Below are 27,196 nucleotides of genomic sequence, written 5' to 3'. Positions count from 1 at the left end.
TGGGCAATATACTATGTGGCCCTGTGCTGTATACTACTGTTGTGATTTCCGCTCTTGGGCTCCCTCCGGTGGTTGTAAGTGGCACTTTTGTGAGTTCTGCTCTTGGGCTCCCTCCGGTGGAACGGCTGCTCCTTGGATTTAGCAGTCAGCAGCTGCTTCCACTGATCGTCTATTCTGGCTCGGCTATATAGCCTGGCTCTATCCTTCAGCCTGTGCCAGTTGTCAATGGTTCCTGGTTGGATTCACATCTCTGCTTGGATTTCCCTGATATTCTGACCAGTTCAGCAAAGATAAGTCCTTGCTTGTTCTTTTGCTGTCCACATATTGTGGACTTTATCGTTCAGCACATTCTATGTTTTTTCTTGTCCAGCTTTTCAGTATGGATTTATTCAGTTAAGCTGGAAGCTCTGGAAAGCAGATTTACCCTCCACACCTTTAGTCAGGTGTGGAGATTTTTGTAAACTCTGTGGTGGATTTTTCTAGTATTTTTTTATACTGACCGCACAGTATTCTGTCCTGTTCTATCTATCTAGCTAGATTGGCCTCCTTTGCTACATCCTAGTTTCATTCTGTGTATGTCATTTCCCTCTCCACTCACAGTCTATATTTGTGGGGGGCTGTCTGTCCTTTGGGAATTTTCTCTGAGGCAAGATAGCTTTCCTGTTTCTATCTTTAGGGGTAGTTAGTCCTCCGGCTGTGACGAGATGTCTAGGGAGTGACAGGTACATCCCACGGCTACTTCTAGTGTTGTGTTAAGCTCAGGAACTGCGGTCAGTACAGGTACCACCTCCTCCAGAGCACGTCCCATGTTGCTCCTAAACCACCAGTTCATAACATACTACGTGGCTGGGCAATATACTACGTGGCTCTGTGCTGTATACTACGTCACTGGGCAATATACTACGTCGCTGGGCAATATACTACGTCACTGGGCAATATACTACGTGGCTGGGCAATATACTACGTCACTGGGCAATATACTACATGGCTGGGCAATATACTACGTGACTGGGCAATATACTACGTGGCTCTGTGCTGTATACTACGTGACTGGGCAATATACTACGTGGCTGGGCAATATACTACGTGGCTGGGCAATATACTACGTGGCTGGGCAATATACTACGTCGCTGGGCAATATACTACGTGGCTGGGCAATATAGTACGTGGCTGTGCAATATACTACGTAACTGGGCAATATACTACGTGGCTCTGCTGTATACTACGTCACTGGGCAATATACTACGTAACTGGGCAATATACTATGTGGCTCTGTGCTGTATACTACGTCGCTGGGCAATATACTACGTCGCTGGGCAATATACTATGTCGCTGGGCAATATACTACGTGGCTGGGCAATATACTACATAACTGGGTAATATACTACGTGGCTCTGTGCTGTATACTACGTCACTGGGCAATATACGAAGTCACTGGGCTATATACTACGTGGACTGTTATGACCCCAATGGCGAGGGTCTCAGAGGAACGTGGAAGTCTGCAGAATACAAAAATCCAGCTCATAGGGCAGTGGTAACTGGGTTGACCATATATCTACTCCTAACGCCAACACTAGAAGTAGCCGGGGATCATTCCTACGTTGATTCTAGATGACACGCGCCAGCCGGAGAATCTAGCTACCCCTAGTAGAGGAAAACAAAGACCTTTCTTGCCTCCAGAGAAGGGGACCCCAAAGCTGGATAGAAGCCCCCCACAAATAATGACGGTGAGGTAAGAGGAAATGACAAACACAGAAATGAACCAGGTTTAGCACAGAGAGGCCCGCTTACTAATAGCAGAATAAAGAAAGGTAACTTATATGGTCAACAAAAACCCTATCAAAATCCACACTGGAAATTCAAGAACCCCCGAACCGTCTAACGGTCCGGGGGGAGAACACCAGCCCCCCTAGAGCTTCCAGCAAAGGTCAGGATATAGATTTGGAACAAGCTGGACAAAAATACAAAACCAAAACAAATAGCAAAAAGCAAAAGGCAGACTTAGCTGATATAACTGGAACCAGGATCAGTAGACAAGAGCACAGCAGACCAGGGTGGATAAAAATCAATGTTTTTTTAAAAAAATCAAAAAAATCGGATTTTTTTGATTTAAATCGGATTTTTTTGATTTAAATCGGATTTTTTTCAATAAACTGCTTTTTGAGGAAAATATTTTACCATCCAAAGGTTCTTCCATCATGAGATAAAGCTGAGTTGTTTAACTCAGTAGAATAAAGGCTGTATATGTGTAACATTCACAATGCCATGCTCTTCCAGAGGTTTCTGTAGGATGCTGACTATCCAACAAGTTTGGGCATGTCAACTGAATGGAAAAAGAAACTAAACCAAAAATGAAACCAAGCTAGAAGTGTGGAATTAAAGGGGCAGTATGAACAAAATGTGGAGGCTATTAATAGTTTATACAATTAAGACATGCTGCTTTTAAACACCTACCTATTGCCATATAGTAAAACAAAAAAGATTTTTACTTACTTTGGGGTCCCCCCCTCACCCTGGCGTTAGATCGTTGCCCCTAGTTTCGTCCGTGTAACTATGGGCGCACATGCGCACTGCTCTCACTTCTCATTTTAATCGTGATTTATATTAAAAAAAACCTTTTGATTTAAATCAGTGATTTAAATCATGATTAAAATCGGCGTGATTTAAATCAATCCACCCTGCAGCAGACTAGCTCTGATAACTACGTTGCCAGGCATAGAACTGAAGGTCCAGGGAGCTTATATAGCAACACCCCTAACTAACGACCCAGGTGCGGATAAAAGGAATGACAGAAAAACCAGAGTCAAAAAACTAGTAACCACTAGAGGGAGCAAAAAGCAAATTCACAACAGTACCCCCCCCTTAGTGAGGGGTCACCGAACCCTCACCACGACCACCAGGGCGATCAGGATGAGCGGCATGAAAGGCACAAACTAAATCGGCCGCATGAACATCAGAGGCGACCACCCAGGAATTATCCTCCTGACCATAGCCCTTCCACTTGACCAGGTACTGAAGCCTCCGCCTGGAGAGGCGAGAATCCAAGATCTTCTCCACCACGTACTCCAACTCGCCCTCAACCAACACCGGAGCAGGAGGCTCAGCAGAAGGAACTACAGGCACAATGTACCGCCGCAACAAGGACCTATGAAATACATTGTGAATAGCAAACGACACAGGAAGATCCAGACGAAAAGATACAGGATTAAGGATTTCCAATATCTTGTAAGGCCCAATAAAACGAGGTTTAAATTTGGGAGAGGAGACCTTCATAGGAACAAAGCGGGAAGAAAGCCATACCAAATCCCCAACGCGTAGTCGGGGACCCACACCGCGGCGGCGGTTGGCAAAGCGCTGAGCCTTCTCCTGTGACAACTTCAAGTTGTCCACCACATGATTCCAGATCTGCTGCAACCTATCCACCACAGAATCCACCCCAGGACAGTCAGAAGGCTCCACATGACCCGAAGAAAAACGAGGATGGAAACCAGAGTTGCAGAAAAAAGGCGAAACCAAGGTGGCGGAACTAGCCCGATTATTAAGGGCAAACTCAGCCAACGGCAAGAATGTCACCCAATCGTCCTGATCAGCAGAGACAAAACACCTCAAATAAGCCTCCAAAGTCTGATTAGTTCGCTCCGTCTGTCCATTAGTCTGAGGATGGAAAGCAGACGAAAACGACAAATCAATGCCCATCCTACTACAAAAGGATCGCCAGAACCTGGAAACGAACTGGGATCCTCTGTCTGACACAATATTCTCAGGGATGCCGTGCAAACGAACCACGTTCTGAAAAAACACAGGAACTCCCTATCAAAATCCACACTGGAAATTCAAGAACCCCCGAACCGTCTAACGGTCCGGGGGGAGAACACCAGCCCCCCTAGAGCTTCCAGCAAAGGTCAGGATATAGATTTGGAACAAGCTGGACAAAAATACAAAACCAAAACAAATAGCAAAAAGCAAAAGGCAGACTTAGCTGATATAACTGGAACCAGGATCAGTAGACAAGAGCACAGCAGACTAGCTCTGATAACTACGTTGCCAGGCATAGAACTGAAGGTCCAGGGAGCTTATATAGCAACACCCCTAACTAACGACCCAGGTGCGGATAAAAGGAATGACAGAAAAACCAGAGTCAAAAAACTAGTAACCACTAGAGGGAGCAAAAAGCAAATTCACAACAGTGGACATGCATATTCTAGAATACCCGATGCGTTAGAATCGGGCCACCATCTAGTATTAAATAAGACAGGATTAACATAAACTAATTGTGCCTGGCCATTTTTTTGTGTGTGAGATGGGCACAACTAATAACTTAGTTCACTTTGTGACGTGGTCCAGCATCCATAGCTGGACAGAATAATGAGGCATAGACATTCGGTGACACAATTGGAGCCTCTGGATATAAAACAATTCCCATAGGAAACTAGTATCAGTCATCAGGAATTCCTGACTTGAGGGCTGGACATAGGTTGCTTGTATATAATTGTTACAAATATGCATTTACATGTTTCTGAGAATTAGATCTGAAAGGCGGACTGTAGACTTCCTGTCTATAGTGCCATTGATGAACACTACAAACGGCTCTTTCCCAGACTAAAATGGCTACTTGGAACAATACTTTGCATTCAGCTGCACAATGTATGAACTTTAGTACTCGGCTTTCCTTGGTCATCTGTGGATGATATAAATGTTCTCTTCGCTTCCAGCCCCGCTTGTAGATAGAAAAATCCTAGTAATAAAACAGATTTGTGTCCAGTTTAATATTCCAGATATTATTCCCGCCTGCACTGTAATTGCACTACTGTAGTCATGTTCTTGTTGGGTAGATTGTCATCATTGCCTTTTTACTCAGGGGAAACTTCCATTAACGGGGACTTGCATCACCAAGCTCGAAGACAATGAAAATCACAAGAATGCCTATGAAATATCTGGTAATCAATATCTTCATTTTAGACCTGCACTTGGCTACTGTCTCCTGTTTAATAACAAATGGTCTACTTTATAAAACTGGACAAGACCTTTAGTAATATTGATGACCTTTCTGTAGGATAGGTCCTCAGTACAAGATCGGTGGCGGTCTGACAACTACTGCTCCTGCTGATCAGCTGTTTGCAGCTCCTCTGGTGGGATTTGAACAGTCCATGGAGCCAGCACCCCATAGCCATTAGGAAAAACTGCCGCTTAGCCCCTATTCAATTTAATAGGAGCAGAGCTGCAGTTCTTGGCAATTGCCACTACACAGTGAATGGCGCTGTGGAGTCCCAACTTCATTAACTGTTTACACCCGGCTGCCAGAGCTGCAAACAGCTCATTGGTAAAGGTGGTTTGTTAGTGAACTGCCATAGTCTGATATTGATGGGGGTCAATATCAAGTTCTGTTCCAGGGTTTCTTCATATATTTGATGGTTCTGTTATACATCCAATATTTTTGGATCTCATTAATGTATACTGGGACCTTTTGGGTTTCCGGGATGCCTCTATTCCCACTATTACCCATGTAAGAAAGCACAAAAGATTATACATTAGCAGCAAAAGAAAATGGAAATTACTTTCTTTTAAAGAGGACCTTTCACCCTATTTTTTTCTTTTTTAAAGGGGTTGACTACTACAAGACAACCCCCTGCTTAATCAATTCAGCACCATAATTAAAAAAAAGAGCCATGTATACTCGCCTCCTGCAGCCTTGCTGTTCCCAGCAGTGGCGTGACATTATTATGTGCCGGCTACAGCCAATCACTGGCCGCTTGTCAGCTGCAGCCTATACAATTTTATCAGAGTGGCCTCTCATTGGCTGTACACGGCACGTGACATAATAAAGCTGCGTTGCTGCCGGGGACCGCATTGCCAACATGGATGGAACGCCACTCCAGGAGGCGAGTGGCCACTGTTTTTAGTTTAATTCCACCGCTCGATTGATTAAGCTCTACTTGTTTGGTAGTGGTAAACCCTTTTAAACTTTACATATCACTAAAAAGGGATGGTTAAAAACGTGTGTGTTTCGAATTTTTTTTTCCCCCTCTCTCCATTGCATTGCAGAGATGAGGGCTTTTGAAGTTTAGAGCACCCAGTACACAAATTTCCATTTCAACCAAGGGGGCAGCGACATTCAAGCTGGGGGCTTTTTCCTTTTCCCTGGTATGATGATGCCCATTCATAAGAAGCAAGCATGAAAGGGGGATAAAGTAAACGAAGGAGATGCTCACAGCTAATGTCAAAATGGTGTTTTTCTGCGTGATCTTGTGGCACTTAATGAGTTGTCACTTGGTCACACTGAGAACTCCATTCCCACTGTCATTCCAGCAGCAGGAGAAGCTGAGCGCGTCCGTGCCGGAGCAGTGAGCATCATGGAAGCAGCGCTTGTCACATATAGTTTAGTGATTATATACAATATAACATATGATATTTTGTGTTCTTTATAGCATTACTCATATGTTTCTGATTTTATACGTATATTTGGTGATCAGTTCAGAACATGGTGCTTGAATAGACTTGAGTAACTTTTTTACAAGGGCAGATGTCCGTTTTTGCCTCCAAATATTGCACGCTATACCAGACATGAGGTGAAGAAGATAAAAAAACAAACAAAAATCTTTCAAGTGCATGTTGATTTGCAGTGTCTTACTCTGCATGCCCCGGTTTGATACGTTTAGTGCACGTTGTGCCAATTTGTAAATGGTCGGCCTTACACTATTGCTAAATGTGCCTGAACTTGCAGCTGCTAATGTCTTTCATCCTATTTCTAGGTAACATGATTGAACGGATAACAGTGTCTTGTAATAACCAACAAGATCTACAGGAGTGGGTTGACCATCTACATAAACAGACGAAATTCACTTCTATGACCACCCCAACAATAAAGCCTCATTCTGTGCCCTGTCACACCGTAAGAGACTCGGGTTCTGATCGTGTTTTAGATTTGCAGATACCTGACCTTTACAGGCAGTTTTGGAATGTCTCCAGTTTTATTGCACATGATCGCATTATGATAAATCCTGCAGAGCAGTGTCCCTGACATTGCTACACCTGTAGCATGGGAACCACAGGAATCTAGAGCAGTACCTATTAGGTTCTGGCTACATATGACATAAGCTATTGTATCTAGCAAATCTCATTCACGCACTGCAGAAATAATCTGCAGCAGAAATTGTCCTGCACTGTAGATTGTTATTTCTTAGCAGGCAATTTATACTTGTGAATGTGATCTCAAACCACATACAGGATAACAAGTGAGGTTAATCTTTTCATCCTGTTACTATAGTGCATAGGTTCATATCATATGGTGAGGTGAGACACTAGCTGCTGCAGTTCTCTGAATGCAGAGCTCTGTATAACATCGCCCACGCCGTTTGGCAGCTATGTGTATAGGCAGAAAGCTGTCAATCAGTACTGGGGTGGGTTTACACAAAGCAGGAGGACTACATGGCACTAGGCACCTAGTCCTGTAGTGGTAATCTTTTGCTGATTAAATATTAATTGTATTGAAATAACACAACCTGCTGACCGATTCCCTTGTTAAAATGCCTACCAATTGCTGTCTTCCCCAGTTTGCAGCGCCGTTCTGATCATCTTCTGGGTCACGTGACCTGAAATCAGATGATTGCCTCTCACATGGGTTTGTGTGTGGACGGGAAGTAAATGTCTGAATGTAAACATTTGTTTACATGAGCAGATAATAGACTAAGCGATGAATGATACAATCGTAACTGACAAGTAGCAAACTATGTCAATAGACAAAAGGTGGACCGGTTCATGTGGCAAAGAAGAAATTGGGTGCTCCTTCCACTGGAGTAAAGCAGGGGAATAATTCTTCAGAAAATTAATAGTGTATAAAGGAGTAGTACTCCAAGAATACGCATAGAAAGGAACATTTTGAAAATATGTATATGTATGTGTGTGTATGTGTTTGCCAATTAAAGTGAACAGCACAACAAAATACAAATGGATAAATACATTTACACCACAAGGTTTCGGGTAATGTACTTTCATCAAGCTTGGGATGGGACGTGTTGAACGTCCTTCTTGGACAATAAAGGAAAATTCCACTTATACCAGTACAATAAGGGATGGGATCACTGTGCTGTCCAGAGATCCATAGACGGTGTGAAAATTACCCATTGGAGAAAGAACCCAGTGGTACTAAAAGGAGAGGAGTGCGGAGTCAGACGAGCTTATACAGGACGAGATCGTGAATTACATGGTTGAATAGCAATTCTTGCATCGCAACATCGAGCACTGTGTTCAGATATCTGACGTGTAGGTGCGTTTAATCGTCAAATCCCAGAAGTGTTATGATTTGTTTTGAAGACGTGAATTAATAATGTATTGTGAATACATTTCTGTTGATGCTGTACTAAAATAATGTAAGCAAATTAGTGAAGAAAAACTTTTTTTTTCCCGGAGTACAAATATGTGCTTGTTCAAATGCTCCAGCTGCTACTGAACTGCTTTATGATGTGAAGTTCCTTGTTTAGAACTTGAATTCCCACTCTGCCTTTTTACTAGTTAAAACATTGAAAAAAAGAGAACAATCTCCATTTACATTACACAATTTTGGAAAATTGGAGCAAGAATTTTTTTCAAGATACAATTTCATTCATTAAGAAAGAAGCGATTTTGGGCACATTCTGTCGCTCAACCCATTCACATACAATTTTCATGAACGCTGGGGTCATTAGCATTAGAATCTGACAGATTGTCAGCCAGTGTAAGTGCATCTTTACAACGGAAAGCGGCGCTGCCCCACACATTAGTTGCTGTAAAGCTGCAAAGTGGTCACGTGAGCTAGAGCTGTGCTGGAAACTGGAAAAGACTAAAATCGTTAAAGGGGTTGTCCGGACTTGTGAGAAAAGTCTGTGACTGTAGACTTCTAAATCCTTACAGCGCACTCATTGCACACGGTCAGGATTCTGCGGTGTTGCCTGTATGAATGGGTGGTCACAAGACGGCAAGTATGCAATTTACATTAGTGCCGAATAGCCGTGCTCTGCTTAGCTCAATTCACTTGCACTGAGCAAGGTCGATAATGTCTACTCAGATTGTGGCTGGAAGTATGCAGATTGCATACTTCTAGTCACATGACTGCCGTGTCTTACCGGCGACAGTGTGCAGTGCGTGCATTGTAAGGATTCCAAAGTCTGCTGTCACTTAGTGACCTCAGACTTTTCCCGCGAGACACTCTGAGTGTAATACCCCCGTCTCACTAAGCGATTTACCAACGATCACGACCAGCGATACGACCTGGCCGTGATCGTTGGTAAGTCGCTGTGTGGTCGCTGGGGAGCTGTCACACAGACAGCTCTCTCCAGCGACCAACGATCAGGGGAACGACTTCGGCATCGTTGAAACTGTCTTCAACGATGCCGAAGTCCCCCTGCAGCACCCGGGTAACCAGGGTAAACATCGGGTTACTAAGCGCAGGGCCGCGCTTAGTAACCCGATGTTTACCCTGGTTACCAGCGTAAATGTAAAAAAAAACAAACAGTACATACTCGCCTTTCGGTGTCCAGGTCCCTTGCCGTCTGCTTCCTGCTCTGACTGAGATCCGGCCGTACAGTGAGAGCAGAGCGCAGCGGTGACGTCACTGCTGTGCTCTCACTTCTCACTGTACGGCCGGCAGTCAGTGAGAGCAGGAAGCAGACGGCAAGGGACCTGGACACCGAAAGGCGAGTATGTACTGTTTTTTTTTTTTTTACATTTACGCTGGTAACCAGGGTAAACATCGGGTTACTAAGCGCGGCCCTGCGCTTAGTAACCCGATGTTTACCCTGGTTACCAGTGAAGACATCGCTGGATCGGTGTCACACACACCGATTCAGCGATGTCAGCGGGGCCTCAACGACCAAAAAAAGGTCCAGGCCATTCCGACACGACCAGCGATCTCGCAGCAGGGGCCTGATCGCTGGTACGTGTCACACATAGCGAGATCGCTATGGAGGTCGCTGTTGCGTCACAAAACTTGTGACTCAGCAGCGATCTCGCTAGTGATCTCGCTATGTGAGACGGGGCCCTAAGGCTGTACACACGGTGTAGTGGCCACTCCTGGATACTGCAGATGGCTCCAATTCATCTCAATACAATCCATTGTAGGTGTTGATCCCCACCAATCTGGTATTGATCGGTAGGTCATCAATATCAAAGTAGTGGAACACCTCTTAACTTTTACAGAATGTCCTCATATATACAGTAGTTTTCGCTCAGAAGAAAAGATGATTTGAAGCTTTTTTTGTTTTCTTACTTTGATTTAAGCCAAAGGATTACCATCCTGCTACTATTTACAGTGAAAATAATTACCTGTGAAATAAAATTCCCTGCTAGAATTGAATGTATTATTGAGCATTTCATATGCCTTTAATCTTTCAATTAATACATTTCTAGCCAAGTGTGCACATTTTACATAATTACTGTATGTGAGAAGACTGTTAATTTGTAGGTAAAGGTTACATTTACATATCCTTTAATTAAAAATATAAGTATGTTTTCAGAATAGGTTTTATTGTAATGGTGAAAGTGTTCCATGGCATGAAATGGCTTGGAGCTATTTGTATACTGTGCGAGATCTTTACAACAATAGGGGAATTAAAATGGGCTGATCATCTATAGAACGAGATCCCATCCTTGTCCTCAAATAAAATCCCTCTCCATTGACGTCACTAATATAACTTCTCATTTCGTTACTTCTGTCTTCGCATAATATAGTGTTTGATTTTGTTGTCAGCTTCCTTCACATCCAGTGACGCCATCAAGCAAGCATTCAGACTGCAAGCCAGCGCCTCACACGCCAGCATATCACACATTACCGCACCTTTCACACCACGGGACGCCGCACAGCATCAACTGGAGTCCGTTAGAGCCACCTAAAACGTCAAAGCCATGGAGCTTGAGTTGCTTGCGTCCCGCTCCTCCTCTTCGACCTTCTGCTGCACTGTGTTACAAAGAGGTAAGGAAAAGCTTCAGTTTAGAATGTAAAATCATTGCAGATATGTCCTGTGTTAGTGTCCCGATCTGAGTCGCTGACCTTTTTTTTTTTTTTTTTTTTTTCCTTGAGGGATGAGCATTTTTTGTTTTTGCTCACTTGTTATTTTTCCAACGATAGAGCTGTGTGTGTAGGCCTGTTTTTTGCATTAAAAGTAAACTGTTCTATAGATACTATTTTGGGGGTAGACATGACTTTATTTTTTTGGGGGCAGCTGATGGAAGCCGATGTTTCATCCGCGGTTGTTATAGACCAACGCCGCCTATTTAACATAGCTGGCTTCTCTTGCATGTGCAGGATGCATGACATGAGTCTGCTCCACACATCCTGACCCGCTCCATGACTGCCATTTGTTTTTACATCTGTAGATATTCAAATAATTTGTTGTGAATAAAAATATGTTTTTGAAGAACAGAAGGTCAAATACATGATAAAACTAATTCAGAGACTGCTTTTTATACTGGCTGGCCAGCATGTTGCTCATTACTTTGTTTTTGCTTTTTTCACACCTTATTAGAGGATGTCTTGTATTCTTAAGGTAAGGGGTGAGCCCCTCTGTATCCTCCTAGAACAGCATGTAGAGCAGATCTGCACACTATGCATTGCCACCTTCTAGTGGTCTGTTCCCTCTATGACAACTTGTTTTCCGTTGTTGGTAAACAAATGGTGTCAAGTCCCCTCCACCGTTAGGACCCTCACACCATATCTCCCCTGCCTTTTATTCCTGAATAGCTGTCATTTAATGTATCTGTTCCTGCTTAGACACTACCATTTGTGATTGTCTACCACCTGCCTAAGAACGCATGAGGCTGACTGAGTTTGAATCATCTGTTTTTCAGATTTTTTTTTTAATGTATGTTCTTTAAATTGAATTATAACTTTTTGAGGCTTGTGTTTTGGTTGCAACCCCACTCTAAAGGTACCGTCACATTAAGCGACGCTGCAGCGATAGCGACAGCGATGCCGATCGCTGCAGCGTCGCTGTTTGGTCGCTGGAGAGCTGTCACACAGACTGCTCTCCAGCGACCAACGATGCCGAGGTCCCCGGGTAACCAGGGTAAGCATCGGGTTGCTAAGCGCAGGGCCGCGCTTAGTTACCCGATGTTTACCCTGGTTACCAGCGTAAAAGTTAAAAAAACAAACAGCACATACTCACCAGCGCGTCCCCCAGCCTCTGCTTCCTGACACTGACTGAGCTCCGGCCCTAACAGAACACGCTGTGCTTTCACTTTCAGTTTAGGGCCGGCGCTCAGTCAGTGTCAGGAAGCAGAGGCTGGGGGACGCGCTGGTGAGTATGTGCTGTTTGTTTTTTTAACTTTTACGCTGGTAACCAGGGTAAACATCGGGTTACTAAGCGCGGCCCTGCGCTTAGTAACCCGATGTTTACCCTGGTTACCAGTGTAAAATATCGCTGGTATCCTTGCTTTTGCTGTCAAACACGGCGATACACGGCGACCTAGCGACCAAATAATGTGCAGACCTTCTAGCAGCGATCAGCAATTTCACAGCGGGATCCAGATCGCTGCTGCGTGTCAAATACAGCGATATCGCTATCCAGGTCGCTGCAACGTCACGGATCGCTGGCGATATCGCCTAGTGTGACGGTACCTTAAGCCATTTGTAGGAAAGATCTAATCTCAAGACAGAAATTTCTGTAGAACAAATATGATGGTCTTCAATTCCTAAGGGAAGAATGACAAAGTACTCTAGAGTGATTTGATGAGAGTTGGTAGTTGAGTTTATTTTTACAACTGTCCTCAAAAAGCTACTGATCAGGTTCCCACACAGTACTAACTCACAGACACGAACACCAGTTTTGTTTTTTTGTGTTCTTTCTAGAACGGGTCCTGGAGTTTGAATGTTAGAATATGTTTGATAACAGTAGTAATAATAATAATAATAGATCTTTCTTGTGCTTAACTAAAGTTTCCATTTATCTTTAACAGGATCTCAGTAAAAGCCCCAAAACTATGAAAAAATTACTTCCCAAGCGCAAGCCTGAACGAAAGCCATCAGATGAAGAGTTTGCACTGAGAAAAAGTAGGTTTTGAGGAAAAACTGAGTCAATTTTTTTTTTTTTTTTTTTAAACATTTGCCACACAATCAATTGATTTTTAAATCCTTCTATTTAATTTTTCCATACGATTCAAGCTGAGCTGCCCCCCTTGCCCTTCTAGGGTCCAGCGCTGCTCCTCCTTCGCCACCCAGCCTTTGTTGATGTGCTGCAGTGCTGGCGTCATGTCTGGTTACAGCAGATAACAAAGACTAGCAGACTAACACAGCGTAGAAAGCGGCGCTGGACCTGGGTAGGATGATTAACAGTTCCATTTGTTTTATAGTCCTGCAGCCCTCTGGAAAATTTAAATTGTAGAAGGAAAATCCAGTTTTTGCTTGTATTTTATTCATGCTGCTGCCCTTTTCTGCTTTTTTAACAAAAAATTCCGCCATACGGTTCCAAAGCTATGGACTTTTTATTTAGTGCTAATTTGTATGGACTGTATCCAGGAGGCATGGGTCACAGGATTTCTTAGTGGCTTGTCTTTCGGCCGCTCTGCATAATTACTCTGTAAGCTATGCTCCCTTGGTAGCACTAAATAAAAAAGATCCACATCTCTGGGACTGTATGGCAGATTTAAAATTAAAGAAAAATAAAAGGCCAAATGCTCAGGTGAGCTGTGGGAAGATAAAGTAAAATCTGGACCCTTCTGACTTGCTAACAAGTCCTGTTTAATTTATATGTATTTTCAGTTTGAGTAAGCATGATCTTAAGACATGCAATTTTCTTTGAAGTTTGACTTGAGGCAATTGCCAACAAAATGTAAAGGATTTTGGGGGGAAAAAAAACTCTCCACATTAGTTTCCTCTAACTAGTACAGGTAGTGTAAGCTTTTCATCTCAACAATTTCAGTTTCTACATTCCTCCCTTTTTCGGGCTGGTCACTGTTGAATACATATCTCTCTTTTTTTTTTTTTTCTGAAGCAGGGGCATGCCTGTAGATTGTGTTCATCAACCCAACCCAATTAACCTGTCTCTTCATACGTGTGCAATAAGCCATCTAGATGTTTTGTTACTGCTGATTTCCTTAGAGGAAAGCCAAAAGGTTACCATGGGACCAATATACGTGGCTTCAGCAGAACTTTCACACAGTGAGAAGATCCAAATTAATGACTTTCCTGCATTAGTGAAGCTAGTATTGCAATGTTTGTTTCATGTGTAGGTTGGGAAAAATAAACTCCTATTTGTTCCTAAACCTGTTGATGCCTCTTTCTGACATCTGTTTTTTTTTTTCAGGCACAGCAGCACTGGAGGAAGATGCTCAGATTCTGAAAGTTATCGAGGCTTACTGTACAAGTGCCAAAACACGTCAAACATTAAATTCCAGTAAGTGTACCCTATTTTTCTTTTGGCTTTATTAAAGTACAGTTGTGTTGCAAAATATTTTCTTTGTTCGAAAAGTTTTTTTTTCTTCTTCTTTTTGCCTTTTTGGAAAATACTGAATGTTAGTATTGGTCTGTTATATTTGTTACCTTCTACTGAATGACCATGAACCGTAAGTATACTTCTTAGAGTGCACTTTGGCTTATAATGCGCATAATTTTTCTAGTAATCCTGAATACTTGAGGTCCTATGTTATTATTATTATTTGTTATTTTATTTTGTTCTACATTACAAATCTTGGCTTAATATTGGCATTATAATGAATAAAATTGGATTGGTGCCAACTAATCCCACGTTAAACTTTTTCATAGATTGTTAGTATTTCATGTTTTTGATGTAGTTTCTCTGAAAAGGTGATCATTTTAGTTTAATGCCACTAATAAGAGCATGTAAGGCTGTGTTCACACATTTCAGTTATATCCGATTTTGGGTGCAGTTTTGCTGAAACCATGGTATAACCAAAAGTATGAACACATCTTATTAATTTTGAGCCTTTAGGCTTTAAATGCTTTCATGGCGTGAATCGATCTGCTAACATTCTATACATGAAGTTACTCCTTTCTATGCTCCTGGTGTGCTAATATCTATCTCTAAGATCTTGGTGTTTTACACGCATGTGTTTATTTTTCATGGCTGGTAGATTGGATGTGTTTGCTTTTCTGTACTGTTATGCAGCAGGTAAGCAGAGATGTCTATATTCCGGAACCACAGATTCCCAGCCTCGTTCTTCATAACTTTGCAAGAAACAGAAAAGTCTTTCTGTTCCGATATCCTGCCGATTTGCTTATGTATCACAACCAAGCAGCTTTTCCCATGTGCTTTGCAGATGATAAATAATTTTAAGGAATGATTTTATCAAGGCCAGATCAACAGCAATCACGTTTATATCAAGCTTTTCCATTTTGCTCCCTTCCTTCATGTGATATGCCTCTGCACCCTCCTTAATAGCGTAATGATGTCTCCCAGCCTGTTACATTTGTGTCTGATGCTGTTGTTATGCAGTAGCTGTATATAAACTAACCTTCTCAGCCCTGTAAGGAAGAAGCCTTTTCTCCAGCAATCTGTAGCGATGTTTTCGCTGAAGCTAGGGTGTAGCTTACATAGCTAATTAATAATGTTTGTCTTATTCATGGCAATCAGTCCACAAAATGGCTGCTTACAACATGGGTACATGATCCAGGCAATTTTAAAGAGGTTTTTCACATTTGGGGACTTTTTTTTTTTTTAAACAGTCTGCCAGTCAGTTGTCTGTAATTACAGTCTGACGGAGGGTTTGTAAAGTTGAATGTACAGGAAAACAAAGCCTCTAAAAGCCAGATGGTGCAATTTATTTTTTTATTTTAATAAAATTGGACTGAAAACCTCAAATATGTGCATTTCAGTGTAAAGAATAAGAAAATAACTTTTGTCTTGAAAGGAGGACAACATTTTTAAATGGTGGCATATCACTAGGACATGCCGTCCCTAACTGATGGGAATACCATTGCATGCACTCCTACTGATCCATAGAATAAAGGAACAAGTGTGCTGATATGCTGAACTGTAGCACATTCCCATCTACTTAATAAGGGCAAAAAACAAGACATTTTCCTTTCCCTTCACAAAATGGTAACAGAGACTACTTCTGTGCAAGAGAAATGCCGAAAAGAACTGTGTACCTTTTTGTGTTCTGGATCAGCAGGGGTCTGAGAAGTTGGACGCTTACAAATCCTAATGTTATGGTACAGCCTAGTAGAGAAAGCATCCCTTAATTTCTAAACTCTGTTCATGAAGGATATAAATCCCAAATGTTCATATGCATACTATAAAATTCTTTGATTCTTTTCTTGAACTTCTCAAACTTGTAGTTAGGCCTTTTTGTCTCCCCTAACTTTGTGACATTTCTGATTTGTTCTGTCAATCACCCTACTGTATTGTAGTTACTTGTGGAGTCCAGTAGACCAGTCCCTAGACAAAATGTAGGCACACCTAACAATAGTTGTATCTACTTCTGGCTGCAAAGTCTTATCTCATGAACAAGTAACTAATGAAATCTGCAAAGCTTTGGTCTCCTTTTTAACAATATTTTCTTTTTCCCTCTCTTCCCATCACCCTTTTTTTGCTTTTTGTTTTGTTCCATGTTATGATTTTGGTTGTGGCTTTTCCTGTCCTGTTCTCCTCCTCTTCTGTTCATTCCTTCCATCTTTGCCTCCCACCATTGCCATTTCATTTCACCCATACATCATCCTTAGCATGGCAAGGCACTGATCTGATGCATAATCACGTCTTGGCTGATGATGACCAATCAAGTCTAGACTCCTTGGGTCGTCGCAGTAGTCTTTCTCGTTTGGAGCCTTCAGACCTCTCCGAAGACTCTGACTATGACAGTATATGGACAGCCCATAGTTACAGAATGGGGTCTACTTCTCGTAAGAGCTGTTGCTCATATATCTCTCACCAGAACTAATGCACTTCTAAACTTTTTTTCTTAACAAAATGCTTGTTATACCACAATCTACTTTTTTCTTGATGTTTACTTGTGTTCTGTCTTTAATGTGACTATTATAAGAACTGAGGCAGTTTCTGGTACTGTTTGTATATATACCATATATTATATGGATCCAGGTTCCTTTTTCTGCTGGAGAAAAAAAAAATCTATTCACAAAGGTAAAATGTCCATTGGTAATATACCTCACGCTCTTGAAATGCTTGCTGTACGTTCCTTAGCTTAGTTTTATGTACGAGAATGTGAGGATTTTTTTTCAACTCTGGCAGATTAAGTATTCTGTCTTTTGATGTTTCTTTTAAAGTGCTAATTTTCTGTGGTTTTTTTTTTTTTTGTTTAAGTTGGAAACCTGAAACCGTGCAAATATGTGCGGGCCTTTGTGAATATATAATTTTGTATAGAAATAACTCCATAAATAAGGTTAGTTCTCAAAGTACAATAGTTCTGAGGGAAGTCTCTGCAGCATAGCAAATGAGTGGCAGGAAGAGTGCTTGGTGGTGCCTGAAGAAAAAATTCCGACCTTGCCAGCATTTGCTAGGATCACTGTTTGTTTGTGTTCTTATTTAACGTGCCTGTGTGTATTTTACAGTATTTAAATATTTTCTTTTGTGTTATGTTCTTATTGCTATTGTTTAAATTGTTCATCATGCAACTAACTTATATGATGGTATCAAGGAGGCCTTCCCGTCTTGTACATATGTGATATTCTATCCATATGAAATGTGTAAGTGGTGGGGAAATCTACTTTTTTATTATCATACAGAAGCTGCTACTTGTCTGTATTATCAAACTTTTATTTCCCAAGAGTAGATCAGTGTTACCCCATCAGGTCTTCTCAGGCCCCCTTCATGTGGACCCCTTAGTGTGGCAGCTACTGTTGGGTGACCAGTAACGCCAGATTAAAAAAAAAGGATGACCCAAGGCTTTCCTGTAATGGCGTAAAGATGACCACAATCAAACTGTACATTGCATTACACCACTGCCATTTTTCACACAAAATTCTTACTGTGGCTCAACACTACCAGATATGTTTGACTCTCAAGTAACAATTGATACACACAGTAATTGATATCTGAATTGCTTAATGCCAAAAGTGATATCCCCTTAAATATATACCAGATTATAGCTATATCTAGTTTATATCACTAAGGTGTTATTGGCTGAAGATTTATTGGTGACCCTTTTTTTGGAATGACATGCCATGGTAATGGAAGGCAATGTTTGGTGTGTTTTCTAGATCTTCTTGTAAGCTACAATCGTTGGTGGAAAATGTAATCTTTACACCACTCAACATACAGCTGTTGCATGTAGTGAAAAAATAAATCTCCTTGAATGCACCACAACTAAGCATGTTCTTATCAGACACCGTGAAGTGTCGCTAACAGGCAGCCAGCAGGATTGTTTGGATCCTAAGCCGGCCATACATATTAGATGACTGTCGGGTGAATGATACTTCAGCCGATCGTTCGACTAAGGGTACCGTCACACAGTGCCATTTTCATCGCTACGACGGCACGATCCGTGACGTCGCAGCGTCGTATGATTATCGCTCCAGCGTCGTAGACTGCTGTCACACTTTGCAATCACGGCGCTGGAGCGATGCCGAAGTCCCCGGGTAACCAGGGTAAACATCGGGTTACTAAGCGCAGGGCCGCGCTTAGTAACCCGATGTTTACCCTGGTTACCAGCGTAAACGTAAAAAAAACAAACAGGACATACTTACATTCCGGTGTCTGTCCCCCGGCGTTCTGCTTCTCTGCACTGTGTAAGCACCATAGCCGGAAAGCAGAGCGGTGACGTCAGACGTCACCGCTGTGCTCGCTTTCCGGCCGGCAGGCGCTCACAGTGCAGAGAAGCTGAGACGCCGGGGGACAGACACCGGAATGTGAGTATGTACTGTTTGTTTTTTTTACGTTTACGCTGGTAACCAGGGTAAACATCGGGTTACTAAGCGCGGCCCTGCGCTTAGTTACCCGATGTTTACCCTGGTTACAAGCGAACACATCGCTGGATCGCTGTCACACACAACGATCCAGCGATGTCAGCGGGTGATCAAGCGACGAAAGAAAGTTCCAAACGATCTGCTACGACGTACGATTCTCAGCGTGATGTCTGATCGCAGTAGCGTGTCAGACACAGCGATATCGTAACGATATCGCTAGAACGTCATGAATCGTGCCGTCGTAGCGATGAAAATTTCACTGTGTGACGGTACCCTAACAGCCATCGACCATACCTATGTTCTCTGAGAAAGCCGCCGACTGACACGTCAGCTGGCAGCTTATCTCTGGGAGAAAAATACAATAGTCAGTCTGAAACTGGACGTGCGTGATCAATATCTCTCTTCACAAGCAGTCGTCTGGCACTCCCATATACATTAGACCGTCAATGGAACTTGTCAATATCGGCGTGTAGTTGAATGTGTATGGGGCATTTTACTCTTGATGTAATCGTGCAAAATGGTGATATATTTGTAAACTTTTAGAAGTCTGTGTGCACAGTTTGCGTTTTTGCTGCAGTTTTTTTTTTTTTTTCAGATTTGTTAAATAAAAAAAAAACCCTGAAGGTTTACCTGATGCCATCAAAGTGAATGAGAACCCTGAAGTGTCATGCACACATTGATTATTTGTAACGTGCAGATTTAAATCTGCAGCATGTCTATTCTTTCGACTCTTAAAAAAATCTGCACCAAAAACGCAAGTAAATAAAGCTGCAAAAATTCACTATTTTGCTGCGCTGCTGCATTTTTCCTGCCAAGAAAATGCCAAATTCTGCACCAAATACTTAACGTGTGCACATGCACTATACTACCTGTACATTTCTACTCTAAAATTATGGTAACGATGAAGTTTTGCTTAATGAACGATCCTTTTTGTTTGCTCTTTATAATGCCATCTATTGACATCTTTTTTTGTGGGCTACGTTTACTGTTCCTTAAAGTGATTCTCCAAGAATGTAATAAAATGGCCCCGGTTACATAATTCAAACAGCAACCCATCTTGGTCACATGTCAAAACTGGTAGTAGCTGTGATTCTTCAGAGTGTATCCCGTCCTGACACGTGACTAGCATGGGCTGCTGTTATGTGATGGGGGACCTTTTATTGTCCTCTTGGAGAACCCCTTTAAGGTTTTACGTTGGGTTGCAATTAACTTTAATTTGCAGCTGCGTGTGATTCATGTTACCTTTGTTAATTTTAAAGGAACACTAAACAAGAAGAGGCACAAACAAAATCCCAAGAATTCCATTCCTAATCTCCTTTTTTTTAAACCATTTTTTTCATACTGCAGTTTAAAATGAGAAGTATATAAATTAGTTATCTTTATGGCAAGTGGATCAGCCATGTGTGATCAAAGCCTGACTGGCTGCAGCAGGAGCCTCCCCCCTCTGTCCTGTCTACAGTAGGATACATAGATTATGAAGTCCTCACATTCATTCATGTATAAATAGAACAGATTAGCAGGAAATTGACCTGTATTACTTTTAGGATTTCTACAAATTTTATTTTGTGCAGAAAATCCTGTAGATTAGCATGCTGTCGGTAAATTATTTTCTCTTAATCATGCATTTTCGAGTTTAACGTTCCTTTTTAAAGACTTTGTGCATTTTCTTTTTATTGTCCCAACCGCTTCAGTGGCATTATCAACACTTAATATAATACAATGAAATAAATAAGCCTCTATAATCTCTTCCCTTGTGTCCAGTATGGGAACAAAAGAAGGCTGTCTCCAGTTTAGGAGAAGATTACATAGTACTTATACATTTGTAGGAAATGCAGAATAGTGATTTTCTTTATTAGGCACACTCGTGCTATACAAGCAAACCTGTGGGGTTGGGTATTTAAAGGAAACCTTCCTAGACAGACCCTCTTTACATTAGTTCTTTCATTTTTCAAATTTAACTACAAATGGTAATGATAACTTTGCGCAAATAAAGAATCCCCCAGGTTCTACGTTTTAGAATAGTCATATAAACAATGGAGTGCATGTTTCTCTTCATATTTCTGGCATATTAGGCCAAGTTAATGTTTTGGATTTATAAATGGAAAGCATTAGTGTTGTCTTATGATGGCACAAATACTTTATATTGTGGTGGTGAGTTCCCCAACCCATATTTGCCAGTGATTAAATTAGTCCGTTAATTTCCTATAAAACGTCTCACTGATCAACGCCTGTGTAAGGCTATGTGCACACGTTGCAGATTTGACACTGCGGATCTGCAGCTGTTTTCCATGCGTTGTACAGTACCATGTAAACCTATGGAAAACAAAATCCGCAGTGCACACACTGCGGAAAAAAACGCATGGAAGCGTAGTGGTGTTTTTTCCGCAGCATGTCAATGCTTTGTGTGGACTCCGCAGCGGGTTACACCTGCTCCAGAATAGGAATCCTCAGGTGTAAAACCACAAGTGGAGTCCGCACAAAAATCCGCGGGTAATCTGCAGTGCGGTTAACCTGCGGATTTTGCAAAAACAGTGTGGGAGAATCCGCACACCAATCCGCAATGTGTGCACATAGCCTCAAGCTGTCAGAGAACACAATGTCATTATCACTTTGCACTTGCCTCAACCAAACTCGCCCTGCTAAGCTGCATCAAGCAGTCATTTCTCATCAATAATTATTCTTGGTTCATGACAGAGGAGCATTTCAGTGATTTGTATAGAGTTTTGGTTTGATGTCGGCAAAATTGGGGTCCAATAAGTAGTTGTGTGGAATATTATGTTCATGGGGTTTTTGACCCACAGAGAGCAAAAAGGATGAGGGAAAATCCCTATAAAATGTAGTCAGTCTTGTGTGTGTATGTGTGTGTATATACACACACACACACACACACACACACACACACACACACACACACACACACACACACACACACACACACTATACATACACATATACACACGCACACACATATACATAATATACATACACATATACACACGCGCACACATATACATAATATACATACACATATACACACGCACGCACATATAATATATATATATACACACACTATATATATATATATATATATATATATATATATATATAATTGTGTGTGTGTGTATATATATATATATATATATATATATATATATATATATATATATATATATATATATATATATATATATATATATATATATATACACACTCACCGGCCACTTTATTAGGTACACCATGCTAGTAACGGGTTGGACCCCCTTTTGCCTTCAGAACTGCCTCAATTCTTCGTGGCATAGATTCAACAAGGTGCTGGAAGCATTCCTCAGAGATTTTGGTCCATATTGACATGATGGCATCACACAGTTGCCGCAGATTTGTCGGCTGCACATCCCAAAGATGCTCCATACAAGGCAGGATGGATCCATGCTTTCATGTTGTTTACGCCAAATTCTGACCCTACCATCCGAATGTCGCAGCAGAAATCGAGACTCATCAGACCAAGCAACGTTTTTCCAATCTTCTACTGTCCAATTTCGATGAGCTTGTACAAATTGTAGCCTCAGTTTCCTGTTCTTAGCTGAAAGGAGTGGTACCCGGTGTGGTCTTCTGCTGCTGTAGCCCATCTGCCTCAAAGTTCGACGCACTGTGCGTTCAGAGATGCTCTTAGGCCTACCTTGGTTGTAACGGGTGGCGATTTGAATCACTGTTGCCTTTCTATCAGCTCGAACCAGTCTGCCCATTCTCCTCTGACCTCTGGCATCAACAAGGCATTTCCGCCCACAGAACTGCCGCTCACTGGATTTTTTTTCTTTTTCGGACCATTCTCTGTAAACCCTAGAGATGGTTGTGCGTGAAAATCCCAGTAGATCAGCAGTTTCTGAAATACTCAGACCAGCCCTTCTGGCACCAACAACCATGCCACGTTCAAAGGCACTCAAATCACCTTTCTTCCCCATACTGATGCTCGGTTTGAACTGCAGGAGATTGTCTTGACCATGTCTACATGCCTAAATGCACTGAGTTGCCGCCATGTGATTGGCTGATTAGAAATTAAGTGTTAACAAGAAGTTGGACAGGTGTACCTAATAAAGTGGCCAGTGAGTGTGTGTGTGTGTGTATATATATATATATATATATATATATATATATATATATATATATATATATATATATATATATATATATATATATATATATATATACATATATACACACACACACACTAGATGGTGGCCCGATTCTAACACATCGGGTATTCTAGAATATGCATGTCCACGTAGTATATTGCGCAGCCCACGTAGTATATATTGCCCAGTGACATAGTATACAGCACAGAGCCATGTAGTATATTGCCCAGCGACGTAGTATATTGCCCAGCCACGTAGTATATTGCCCAGTGACGTAGTATATTGCCCTGCCACATAGTATATTGCCCAGTGACGTAGTATGCAGCACAGAGCCACGTAGTATATTGCCCAGCCACGTAGTATATTTGCCAGTCACGTGTGCGACAGATTAAAAAATAAAAAATAAACATATACTCACCTTCCGAGGGCCCCTTGTAGTCCTGTCGGTCCCAGGGTTGGTATGAGCGCAGGACCTGCGATGACGTCGCAGTCACGTGACCGTGACGTCATGGCAGGTCCTTCTCGCGCAGGGCCTGTGATGACGTCGCGGTCACATGACCGTGACGTCATGGAAGGTCCTTCTCGCATACCATCCTTGCCACCGGAACCTGCCACTTGCATGGAGTGGTCACTGGAGCGTGGCGAGGAGCGGGAAAGGCGGCGGAAGGTGAGTATATAATTTTTTTTAACCCCTTCCCGACCTTTGACACCACGTAGGCGTCATGAAAGTCGGTGCCAATCGGACCCATGACGCCTATGTGGCGTCATGGAATGATCGCGTCCCTGCAGATCGGGTGAAAGGGTTAACTCCAATTTCACCCGATCTGCAGGGAGAGGGGGAGTTGTACTTCAGCCCAGGGGGGGTGGCTTTGCCCCCACGTGGCTACGATCGCTCTGATTGGCTGTTGAAAGTGCAACAGCCAATCAGAGCAATTTGCAATATTTCACCTATGAAAATGGTGAAATATTGCAATCCAGCCATGGCTGATGCTGCAATAGCATCTGCCATGGCTGGAAATCATGTTCTGCCCCCCCCACCACCCCCGATCTCCTCCCCAGTCCTCCGTTTTGTCCGGTACCCCCCTCCGTCCCCCAGTCCGCTCCCCGTGCTCCTGTCCGCTCCCCCCGTCCTCCGATCCCCCCATCCTGTGCTCCGATCCACCCCCCCCCCCACCACCCCCTCATATTTACCGAGCCTCCCGAAGTCGGTCCGTCTTCTCCCTGGGCGCCGCCATCTTCCAAAATGGCGGGCGCATGCGCAGTGCGCCCGCCGAATCTGCCGGCCGGCAGATGCGTTCTATGTACATTTTGATCACTGTGATAAACTTATCACAGTGATCAAAATAAAAAAATAGTAAATGACCCCCCCCCCTTTATCACCCCCATAGGTAGGGACAATAATAAAATAAAGGAAATATATATTTTTTCCACTAGGGTTAGAACTAGGGTTAGGGGTAGGGTTAGGGTTAGAACTAGGGTTAGCGTTAGAATTAGGCTACGTGCACACGGTGCGGATTTGGCTGCGGCTCCGCAGCGGATTGGCCGCTGCGGATTCATAGCAGTGTTCCATCAGGTTTACAGTACCATGTAAACCTATGGAAAACCAAATCCGCTGTGCCCATGGTGCGGAAAATACCGCGCGGAAATGCTGCGCTGTATTTTCCGCAGCATGTCAATTCTTTGTGCGGATTTCGCAGCGTTTTACAGCTGTTCCTCAATAGGAATCCGCAGGTGAAATCTGCATAAAAAACACTGGAAATCCGCAGGTAAAACGCAGTGCCTTTTACCTGCGGATTTTTCAAAAATGGTGCGGAAAAATCTCACACGAATCCGCAACGTGGGCACATAGCCTTAGGGTTAGGGTTGGAATTAGAGTTAGGGTTGGAATTAGGGCTAGGGTTGGAAATAGGATTAAGAATAGGCTTGTGGTTGGGGTTATGTTTAGGGTTAGGGGTGTGTTGGGGTTAAAGTTGGGGTTAGGGTTGGGATTAGGGTTAGGGTTGGGATTAGGGTTAGGGGTGTGTTGGGGTTGGGTTGTGATTAGGGTTATGGCTAGAGTTGGGATTAGGGTTAGGGGTGTGTTGGGGTTAAGGTTGGGATTAGGGTTAGGGGTGTGTTTGGGTTAGTGTTGGAGTTAGAATTGAGGGGTTTCCACTGTTTAGGCACATCAGGGGTCTCCAAACGCAACGTGGCGCCACCATTGATTCCAGCCAATCTTGCGTTCAAAAAGTCAAATGGTGCTCCCTCCCTTCCGAGCCCCGACGTGTGCCCAAACAGTGGTTTACCCCCACATATGGGGTACCAGCATACTCAGGACAAACTGGGCAACAATTATTGGGGTCCAATTTCTCCTGTTACCCTTGCGAAAATAAAACATTGCTTGCTAAAACATAATTTTAGAGGAATGAAAAATGATTTTTTATTTTCACGGCTCTGCGTTATAAACTTCTGTGAAGCACTTGGGGGTTCAAAGTGCTCACTATACATCTAGATAAGTTCCTTGGGGGGGTCTAGTTTCCAAAATGGGGTCACTTGTGGGGGGGTTTCTACTGTTTAGGCACATCAGGGGCTCTGCAAATGGAATGTGACACACGCAGACCACTCCATCAAAGCCTGCATTTCAAAATGTCACTACCTCCCTTCCGAGCCCCGACTTGTGCCCAAACAGTGGTTTACCCCCACATATGGGGTATCGGTGTACTCAGGACAAACTGGGCAACAACTATTGGGGTCCAATTTCTCCTGTTACCCTTGGGAAAATAAAAAATTCTGGGCTAAAAATCATTTTTGAGGAAAGAAAAATAATTTTTTATTTTCACGGCTCTGCGGTATAAATGTCTGTGAAGTACTTGGGGGTTCAAAGTGCTCACCACACATCTAGATTAGTTCCTTGAGAGGTCTAGTTTCCAAGATGGGGTCACTTGTAGGGGAGCTCCAATGTTTAGGCACACAGGGGCTCTCCAAACGCGACATGGTGTCCGCTAACGATTCGAGCTAATTTTCCATTCAAAAAGTCAAATGGCGCTCCTTCCCTTCCGAGCCTTGCCGTGCACCCAAACAGTGGTTTACCCCCACATATGAGGCATCGGCGTACTCAGGAGAAATTGCCCAACAAATTTTAGGATCCATTTTATCCTGTTGCCCATGTGAAAATGAAAGAATTGAGGCTAAAAGAAATTTTGTGTGAAAAAAAAGTACTTTTTCATTTTTGCGGATCAATTTGTGCAGCACCTGAGGGTTTAAAGTGCTCACTATGCCTCTAGATAAGTTCCTTGGGGGGTCTAGTTTCCAAAATGGGGTCACTTGTGGAGGAGCTCCAATGCTTAGGCACACAGGGGCTTTCCAAACGCGACATGGTGTCCGCTAACGATGGAGATAATTTTTCATTCAAAAAGTCAAATGGCGCTCCTTCCCTTCTGAGCCTTGCCATGTGCCCAAACAGTGGTTTACCCCCACATGTGAGGTATCGGTGTACTCAGGAGAAATTGCCCAACAAATTTTAGGATCCATTTTATCCTGTTGCCCATGTGAAAATGAAAAAATTGAGGCTAAAATAATTTTTTAGTGAAAAAAAAGTACTTTTTCATTTTCACGGATCAATTTGTGAAGCACCTGGGGGTTTGAAGTGCTCACTATGCTTCTAGATAAGTTCCTTGGGGGGTCTTGTTTCCAAAATGGGGTCACTTGTGGGGGAGCTCCAATGTTTAGGCACACGGGGGCTCTCCAAACGCGACATGGTGTCCGCTAAAGAGTGGAGCCAATTTTTCATTGAAAAAGTCAAATGGCGCTCCTTCCCTTCCGAGCCCTGCCGTGCGCCCAAACAGTTGTTTACCCCCACAAATGAGGTATCAGCGTATTCAGGACAAATTGGACAACAACGTCCGTGGTCCAGTTTATCCTTTTACCCTTGGGAAAATAAAAAAATTGTTGCTAAAAGATCATTTTTGTGACTAAAAAGTTAAATGTGTGTGTGTATGTGTGTGTGTATATATATATATATATATATATATATATATATATATATATATATATATATATATATATATATATATATATATATATATACTACCATCACGGTCTAGTATGTTAAAATAAATGCTATGGCCATAGTGGCTCTTGTATACTGATTTAATTGGATGCCAATAGGGAAGAAATAAGCATTTGGTTCTTGTTTAATTCACGGTAGAAGTTTTGTTGCAATATCCCCTTCATGCATTGGGAC

At 42.5% G+C, this 27,196-nt stretch overlaps 1 protein-coding gene across 4 annotated transcripts in view; it reads left to right on the top strand.

Annotated features, from left to right (window-relative positions):
• The window catches only part of ARHGEF7 (Rho guanine nucleotide exchange factor 7), a 163,548-nt gene that overhangs the window by 127,473 nt on the left and 8,879 nt on the right, over positions 1–27,196 (top strand). For 2 of the 4 annotated variants that reach the window (XM_077296995.1, XM_077296996.1), the window contains exons 14-19: positions 4,859–4,937; positions 6,750–6,889; positions 10,721–10,942; positions 12,925–13,018; positions 14,271–14,360; positions 16,649–16,825. In XM_077296995.1, the coding sequence (XP_077153110.1) occupies positions 4,859–4,937; positions 6,750–6,889; positions 10,721–10,942; positions 12,925–13,018; positions 14,271–14,360; positions 16,649–16,825 (802 nt within the window). The remainder of the gene's footprint in view (positions 1–4,858; positions 4,938–6,749; positions 6,890–10,720; positions 10,943–12,924; positions 13,019–14,270; positions 14,361–16,648; positions 16,826–27,196) is intronic. The other 2 variants (XM_077296997.1, XM_077296998.1) reach the window with 1 other exon arrangement.

Source organism: Ranitomeya variabilis, chromosome 3 (assembly GCF_051348905.1).
Source record: "Ranitomeya variabilis isolate aRanVar5 chromosome 3, aRanVar5.hap1, whole genome shotgun sequence".
Classification (NCBI taxonomy): domain Eukaryota; kingdom Metazoa; phylum Chordata; class Amphibia; order Anura; family Dendrobatidae; genus Ranitomeya; species Ranitomeya variabilis.
This window is presented reverse-complemented; position numbering and strand designations above follow the sequence as displayed.